Source organism: Giraffa tippelskirchi, chromosome 4 (genome assembly GCF_054371585.1).
Source record: "Giraffa tippelskirchi isolate mGirTip1 chromosome 4, T2T-mGirTip1v1.2.pri, whole genome shotgun sequence".
In the NCBI taxonomy this organism is placed as follows: Eukaryota; Metazoa; Chordata; class Mammalia; order Artiodactyla; family Giraffidae; genus Giraffa; species Giraffa tippelskirchi.
Genome location: NC_137278.1, coordinates 37,958,111 through 37,966,831, shown reverse-complemented (window position 1 = coordinate 37,966,831; position 8,721 = coordinate 37,958,111). Strand labels below are relative to the sequence as shown.

Here is an 8,721-nt window from a genome sequence, read left to right as displayed (position 1 = left end):
AACCACATAACCCAGTCCTGTGATTGCAATGCTTACATAGGAGGGTAGCTATGGGCTCAGGAAGGTTTCCCAAGGGGAAATTTATAGATCAGTGATTCATGAGGTTTGGTTTTTCTCTTCAGTAATTCAATTTACTAACTTCCATTTGTAAGAGAGAGCAGGCAAAAAAATTAAGACTGTAATTCACCTCCAAGATTGTTTTGAGCATTTACTTGTTTGCCCAAGTGACAATATCTACTCTCTTCTTCTGATGAAAACAACAAAAATAGATGATGTTAACATCATTTCTGAAATTTTAATTACCTAAAAACAAGTCAAAGGACAAGGATTCCTTTTAGAGCTCTAGGAAAAAAGAAAAAGATTTAACCCCAGGATATGGAGAAGATGTGATGGAGGCAGTGATATTTGAGCTGGGCCTGGAAAATGAATAACAATTACCAGTTAGAGATAAAGGCAAGGGTTGGCACTCCAGAATGAAGGAACAGCATGTATGAAGGCAGAGAGGCGTGAACCATCATGAATGTTGCCACTAGAGTGAGAACCCTGGTGTAGCTCAAATACAGATTTTTAGCATAGAGTGACAGATACAGCTGGAGAGGCTTTGGAAATCTTATTAAAAAGGGTCCTCTGTGTCATTCCAGTGAGCTTGAAGTTTTATCTTGTAGGTTGCCAGTGAAAATTTCAAAGCTAGTAGAGTCAGTTTACTTAAATACTTTAGAAAAACAGCCTTAGAGAAAATGGGGAAAATGCCCTGGAATATGAGACTGGTAACCAGAGCTATCAATTACATCACTGTTTTAAAAGTCCAGGTGAACAAAGCTGTGGACAAAGCCAGGGTTCAGAGTCAATTCTAAGACAAAATGACAAGGGTTAGTAACTAACTGTATGTGGTGGTAAGAAGAGTCACAGAGAGTCCTTAGTTTTCTAACCAGATGTATGGTCCTGTCACTGAGAGAGTTCAGGATTGCAGAGAAGGATATAGGTTTGGTGGGAGTAGCTAATAGAATATGTTTGCATGCCTGCATGCTCAGTTGTGACCAACTCTTTGTAACCCCATGGATTGTAGCCCACCAGGCTCCTCCATCCATGGGATTTCCCAGGCAAGAATACTGAAGTAGGTTACTATTTCTGCCTCCAGAGGGTCTTTCTGACCCAGGAATCCAACCCACATCTCCTGTGTCAGCTGCATTGACAGACAGATTCTCTACCACTGCGCCAGTTGGGGAGCCCTAATAGAACAGCTTAGCCTAAGCAAAAACATCACAATGGCTCAGTTGAAGGTACGAAGAGGAAGCAATGCCACATTCTTGCAGGAGCTGCTCTCTGCAAGGTCCATAGTTTCTTATCTTGTTTGATTTTAGGGATGATTCTTTTCCTAAATCTCAGTAATATCAATGTATAAAACACCCACAGCCACAGCTTCAACTGGACCAGAAGTTACCGTCAATCATACTGCTCATTTTGATATCTTCAACTTCAACATATGGTGAGTCAGATCAGCTCCATGTCAAAATGCCTTGCCAACCAGGCGGATATTCCAAAAGGTTTCCTGGTATGCCGGAATGTGGCACAGATATGGAAATGGACAAAGATAAGTCTTAGGCCCCACCTGTTCACACCTAGCTTGAGTAAAGCTGGTCAAGTACAAATATGAGAACACTTATTATCTGAATGCATACCTGTCATCTCAGCTTCATTGCTTTGGTGAAGTCAAGATGAAGTTCACAGTGAGTAGATTGTTCCTTTTGAATTTATTACCTTAAAATTTGAAACTGCTAATATTCTCAGCTAAGCAGGGGTATGCTTCTTATTATAATATCACTGTCATGGAAAAATTTGTAAAAAACAAGAATAATCCCTTTTTATGGAATCATGGCATTTATAAGCATCTCCATAGAGAAGGATAATTATACTGGGATTAGTCAGCTGCCTGAGCATCTTATACTATGCTGTCTTTAAAAAAAATTGCTTTCTGGATCTGTTGATTCAGATCTGGGCACAGAGCAAACAGCTGCTAACTCTATAGGAAATGTCTGAATTTTCATTACATTCTTGAATTCCTTTTTTGACAAAAAAACTACTGAGCATCTTCAGGCAAGATAAAAAGCTTATTATCAAAACAAATTAGTGAGAGACTTACTGTCACATTCCCTCCTGTGAAATGGATCTCTAAGTAACAAAGTTTTGCCTTGAACCCTGTCTATAGTCTTATATTCATGAAGACACTAGAAGTGTGAAGCTAGTTCATCATCACATTTGTTTCGTGTAAAAGGCTGAGAGAGTAGCAAATGGACAGCAAAATTCTGCCAAAGCAACCGGTGATGCTGTATGTCTCATAACAGGATGCAAAAGGGCTAGAGCAGGGTGAATAAACATTCATATTTTGACATACTAAATATTAAAATATATATGACAGTAGATTCTGCTTCATAATGGAGTTGCAAGTGTGAAATACTTTTCTGGAAATAAGTGCTAATGATAAGAAGGTTAAGAAAAAAAAAAAGAGCTTCAGACACAGGTTAGATCTGATTTCTCTTCCAATTGTGGTATGAACAAAAGGTACACCCTTGGCCAAGTCACTCAACTTCTGAAGCTCCATTTTCTCATCTGTGAAGAATTATGTCGTACTAATAGATCTTTAAAATTTCTTCCACCTCTGATTTTTTTCATCCTCCTTTTTAAACTATCAGGGGATACATCAAACAATTTTTTTTTTAATTATCTTGAATCACTAGTGCAGGTCTCAAACCATTTTGTTCCAGGCAAAGAAAATGAAGATAGGGACCCAAAATTGTGCATCCTGCATAAAGCTCTGTGTTCTGAGAACCAGTATCATGTACTCAATGACAACTATGATTACCCCAGGTATCCAGGGACAGTGACTGACTTCCCTTCTACTAAGCACACTTGATAGCCAGATACTCCATCTTTGGCTTCTCATCATTCATATCCAAACTGGTTACTAATCCATTGCTTTGAATATATATATATATATACACAGTAGATGCAGACAAATACTATTTGATTTCACTTACACGAGATACCTAGAATAGTTAAATTCATAGAGTCAAAAAGTACATTGATAGATGCCAGGGGCCGGGAATGGGATGGGAAGGGGAAATAGGGACAACAATATGAATGTACTTAGTGTCATTGAACCATATAGTTAAATATGGTTAAAATAGTATGTTTTATATTGTGTGAATTTTACCACAATAAATTTTTTTTTTTAATAAAAAGACTGTTTCTGAGATTAGGAGGTCTAGGATGAGAAGAAAGCATTCAGGTCAATAATTTGATCTGGAAATTAGTCCTATTTGATTTCTAGACCACATTAGGAAAGTTATCTTAATTCATTTTCAGGTCTGCTTCTCAGAACTTAAAACCATTTTCATTCCATGTATGCTATTCAGTGTCAACAATATTTTTCAATATACTTACACTTCATCAGTTTTTCATAAGACCTACATTAAAAATTCTAAAACAACCAACATAATTATTTATACCTACAATTCAACATTATCATTAAATTTTCTACGGTTTAAAAAAATTGAAGAGCAAAAAAGAGGAAAAGACAGATCACTCAACAGAGTAATAAATTTAGTAAGCACTTTTATAAGTTCAGCTAGAAAAAGACGATGAGGACATCATTTTGCCATTTAACAGTAGACCAATGTTATTTGTGATTTCAGATTGTCTTTGCTGGACTTCTTGGCATCTTCCTGACTCCTACTCTTGCTGACTACGTAAGTTTCATTTGTGTGTTACCAAAATGCATTTGAAAAAAAAAAGTGGTATTAAATCATTGTTAATTTCTTATAAATTTCAGAGTATCAATGTCAATGATAACAACAACAGTGGTGGAAGTGGGCAGCAGTCAGTGAGTGTCAACAACGAACATGGCGTGGCCAATGTTGACAATAACAATGGATGGGGCTCCTGGAATTCCCTCTGGGATTACAAAAGTGTAGGTAGTCAACATGTAATTTCTGTTCTTTGCAAACATGGCATTTCTTTTTAAACAATAATGAAAACTGCTTGCTAACCATAAAAAAATAAAAAATTATGTAAATTTTAATTGCACAAAAGAAGAGAATTATAAGTAAAAGTGTCTCTTTTGCCCACTCAGCTTCACTTCCTAGATAAAATTGCTGTCAATAAGTTTCTCATAATAAGTTAAACTTCAAGTCAGTGAATGTTAATGAGGATCCAGTGAATGGTATGAGGCTATAAAACAAGTGCAACATCCCTTGGCCTTACCTGCAGAAACCCTCAATAAAGATGAAAGACCTTCATAATATTACTGTTGCCAAACCATAGTCCATATCATTCTACTGTCAATTTCCTAAAAAGACCGAAACTGGCATTTCATTTATAATTCAAAAGGACCAAAGTAAATGTAAATGACAATATTAATTAAATGTAAGGGCAGCTAAAAAAACAACAAAGAAATAATACCCACTTGGCTCTAGTTAGAACACCTAACTCTGTAATTATCAGTTCTATATTTAACAAAATTTGTCCTTTAGAAAAGGCAACTCTTTGTAGTTTCAGCTTTATCATCTGGTTAATTGGAAAACTAATTACTATCCTGCTAGCTTCCTTGAAATGTTGTGAAGATCAAAGGAGATTAAAATATGATAGTATTTAAAAATTTATTTCAGCAAAACAAACATATAGGGAGACTCTTGCTGGGCTAGAATCTGAAGTGAATTCAACAGTCTCTCCCTCCAAGAGTTTGTGATCTATGCTTACAAATGTCAGCAATAAATATGATTGCAAAACAGGGCCAGATCCAGCGCTCTTATCGCAGTTCATTGTGATCTCACAATTCCATTTCCCTCTCCTGATGAAACTAATTTTCTGATGAGAAAGACACCTTGGAGAACATACTGCTTACCATCCACCATCTTCTTTATAGGGCTTTGCTGTAATCAGACCCTTTAAAAAGAAGTCGTGCATTGTGCACAAAATGAACAAGGAAGTCATGCCCTCTCTTCAAGCCCTTGATATGCTGGCCAAGAAAAACAAGGTAAAAGCAAAAGTCATTTTATTCTTCGCTCGGGGAAGTCTTATGATTTCCAATAAACAATGAGAAGGTCGCAGTTGCTCCCTCTTGACCACATGGTACGTTGTTATGTGCAGCACAAATGGGGAAGAGGAGTTGGAACTGCCTGAGGAGAGGCAACTACCATCACACTCAAATGGTGAGACTCCCACCTGCCCCTCTGGAGTCTGACCAGAACACCTCACTCTTACTATTAGGGGAGCAAAGCTCTGTTTCACATCAAGGGGAGTCCTCCGCACTTCAAGGACATTTTCCCAGAAGAGTTGGGTTAGGGTTATTAGATTTAACAAACAAAAATAGAGGATACCCAGTTAGGTTTGAATTTCAGATAAACAGTGGATAATTTCTTTTTGCCTAACTGCGTCCCATGCAATATTTGGGACATGCTTGCAAATGATCTGTTGTTTACCTGAAATCAAAATTTAACTGGGTGTCCTGTATTTTATCTGGTAACCCTAGGTGTAGTGGGCAGGGAGAGGGGAACTAGCACTAAAATGTCAGCTTGAGTTTATATTTGTATAACTGATAAGTGGGTATCTTTCATTGACAGTGTAGAGAAAACAAACTGCATTTTCAGAGACTGATTATCATACAGCTCAATCCAAGAAATATAAGATGACCATATGAACTACAACTTTCAGTGTAAATTTACCCTCAGACTTACGCTGTTATGAAAAGCTGAGGTTTTGAATCAGCTAAATCCCTTAGGGCATTTCAAAGTGTTGAGATATACAGGGTTGTAATTGGTTTGTCTTCATTTTGATTATGGAAAAATTATAGCCAAGAAATATGCCCTGTTGGCTTTGTTGTTGTTCAGTCCCTTAGTTGTCCTACTCTTTGCGACCCCATGAACTGCAGTATGCCAGGCTTCCCTGTCCTTCACTATTTCCTGAAGTTTGCTCAAACTCATGCGCATTGAGTCAGTAATGCCATTCAACCAACTCATCCTCTGTTGCCCCCTTCTCCTCTTGCCCTCAACCTTTCCCAGCATCAGGTGGGTCTTTTCCAATGAGTCAGCTCTTTGCATCAGGTGGCCAAATTATTGGAGCTTCAGCTTCAGCCTCAGTCCTTCCAATGAATATCCAGGGTTGATTTCCTTTAGGATGGTCTGGTTTGATCACCTTGCTGTCCAAGGGACTCTTAAAAGAGTCTTCTTCAGCACCACAGTTTGAAAGCATCAATTCTTTGGCACTCAGCTTTCTTTATGGTCCAACTCTCACATCCATACATGATGACTGTAAAAACCATAGTCTTGACTATTCAGACCTTTGTTGGCAAAGCAACAATGTCTCCGCTTGGCCTTGTATCCAACCCCCAATTCAACAAACCACTGGGTTTAACACTCCTTCTCTCTTCCTTGCCACCTGTCTTCCCCACACTCAGCTTCAGGGTAGAGGACCAGAGGGACCACATCCCAAGAGCCTGATCTACTCAGTCAAGCCTGACAAAGTCAACAACCTGGACCAGTTTGGAAAATCCATTGTTACCATGTGCAAGGGGATTCCAACATACATGGCTGAAGAGATTCAGGGTGAGGAACCCCTCTACTGTGCATTCTGAGTTAGTGCTGGTAGGATTGTCAGACTGTTTTCAGGCATGTCCACAGAGGACACAAATTACTCAGGAGGTGGTGATCAAGGCTAACACTTATGTAGTGCTTGCTCTGTGCCATGCACAATTCAATGTGCTTTACGTGAGTTAGCTCATTTGCTCCTGATCCCAGTCTTATGTGATAGACTTTATTGATATTCTCACTTTCTAATGAGGAAATAGGCACAGAAAGAGGACACAAACTCCTTGCCTGGTCAGTCCTAAGTATTTTGGCTCTGGATTCTATGATTTTTAACCATTCTGAAATATTTCCTTTCATGAGTGAATCTAGAAGAAACTCAAAAAATGCATAAATCACTAAATGCAAGGAGAATGCTGATAGAATCTGTTGGTTTTTTTATAGCTCAAACAATCACCAATTCTGAGCATTCAAACAATAATTTACGCAGAAACAGAGCGTCCACTCAGGAACTGAATATAACACCAACTTTTTAGATCTCTTAATTGGTTAATTTATGGCTAGCTAGCTAGCTAAATCATGAAATTATTGCAGAGTTGGTTTGAAAACTGTGCAACATTCCTCACCCCCATCCCCTCAAAAACAGGTCCTTGAAAAGGCATTGATAGTGCTTTCTTCTTTTTTTATCAGGAGCAAACCTGATTCTGTACCCAGAAAAGTGCTTCAGGGTTGATATACTCTGGATTCTGAACATTTCCTTATGTGGAGAAGCAATGGAGAACTAAAAAAAAAAGCTCCTGTGGGTTTAGTCATCAGAATATTCTATTCAGAAAAATGTGGTTCTAATGGTGTTTATCATATCATTCTGAAATGTTCTCTCCTAGTCCTGTTTGGTTTCCTTAAGTGTCAATAAACCTATTTAGCACTGAGTTCAGTTTATACTAAAATTCTTTAGGATTTCTATTTGGAAAGCACAGGGTCAAAAGTGCTGTATGGTGGCAGTAAGTTGTCTTAGTGCATTAGACCCAACTGTTAGCCTATATTCAGGACCTGTCCCTTATAAAGAGCCCCTTCAGCTGCTTCAGACACTACTAACCGCAGCTCTGGGAATAGTTCCAAGACCATCCAACTGCTCTGAAGACTGCTCTATAGTTGATGTGCATAGTAACATTTCAGATCAACAGAAATCCACTCAGTGTAGCATAAGCCAAAAGAGGGGGAAGGGTATCGCAAGGATATTAGAATATCTAAAATTACTCTTAGAGAAAGAAAAGCAGCTGGTATCAAAAAGACTGAAGACAGGAATTATATATTGGCTCCAAGACCCAAGTCTCCTTCTCTCTGAAGCCACATATAGTTCTTCTCTGCTCCTCTCAAATTCAACTTCTCTCTTCTTTCCATTTTGATGACTTTCTCTGTATTCATGGCAGAAGATGGCGGAACCAGAATGTCATCCCCATCTCCCATGTTTTTGTGTCTTTCCAGCTCACAAGATCAAGTCTCATACTTTTGAACCCATATTCCAAATTTTCTTCACAAAGCATGGTTCAAGAGCCCACAACCTCCACTCTTTGATGGGCAGAGGAGTGAAGTCACATGGTACATACACAGCATTGGGGTCTCCACTGAAGGAGAATAATCTCAGAGAAAACAGAGGTGCCAACTGGTGTATGTTCTAATATGAAACTACAGCTCATTTTTTAAAATTACTCCCACATGTATTTTTTATATCCTGGATGCCATAAGAGGATATTAATCCATTACCATGTCTTTGTACAAGGTACCCCTAAATAACCTAACAAACAAAACTAAGGACATTGAAATGGTGGAAATGGCATTGGAAAAATGCCCATATTTACCAGCCCTTATTGGAAAAAGTTATAATTTTTAAAATTCTGAAACAGTTCTGATCTTGGTGCGAGGCAGCAGTGAGTGGTGGCATGAAGTGAGGTCCTAATTCCCTGCCTAAAAATCGGACCTGGGAAGCCTGGATGAAAAACAGGAATCCTTGCCACCAGACAGCAAAGACTAGAGGCTAGAAGCTATTTTTCTTTGCCCCCAGCAAAAAATACATTTATCCCAGAGGCAAAAACCATTCATGCAAGTACAAAGTTTATTATTAGAGACATCGCACAACAACAAG

At 38.4% G+C, this 8,721-nt stretch overlaps 1 protein-coding gene across 5 annotated transcripts; it reads left to right on the top strand.

The window, feature by feature from the left end:
* Positions 1-19: 19 nt before the first annotated feature.
* On the top strand, positions 20-7,507 carry GKN1 (gastrokine 1). Of its 5 annotated transcripts, none has more exons than XM_081590842.1 (8): positions 37-103; positions 1,139-1,280; positions 1,362-1,486; positions 3,693-3,746; positions 3,830-3,967; positions 4,922-5,032; positions 6,452-6,599; positions 7,269-7,507. In XM_081590842.1, exons 3-8 carry the CDS (start codon positions 1,484-1,486, stop codon positions 7,361-7,363), a joined length of 549 nt encoding a protein of 182 aa, XP_081446968.1. In that variant the 5' UTR covers positions 37-103; positions 1,139-1,280; positions 1,362-1,483; the 3' UTR covers positions 7,364-7,507. The 5 variants fall into 5 exon arrangements, with proteins under 5 accessions (XP_081446967.1, XP_081446968.1, XP_081446965.1 ...); XM_081590843.1 differs by having other exon boundaries at positions 53-103; positions 1,139-1,330; positions 1,414-1,486; XM_081590841.1 differs by having other exon boundaries at positions 20-103; positions 1,139-1,486.
* The last annotated feature ends 1,214 nt before the right edge of the window (positions 7,508-8,721 follow it).

Excerpts from the sequence above, each read along its gene's own strand:
- GKN1 (XM_081590839.1), top strand. Across the intron at positions 5,033-6,451 it reads TGCTGGCCAAGAAAAACAAG|CTTCAGGGTAGAGGACCAGA; the intron begins GTAAAAGCAAAA and ends CCCCACACTCAG. Across the intron at positions 6,600-7,268 it reads CATGGCTGAAGAGATTCAGG|GAGCAAACCTGATTCTGTAC; the intron begins GTGAGGAACCCC and ends TTTTTTTATCAG.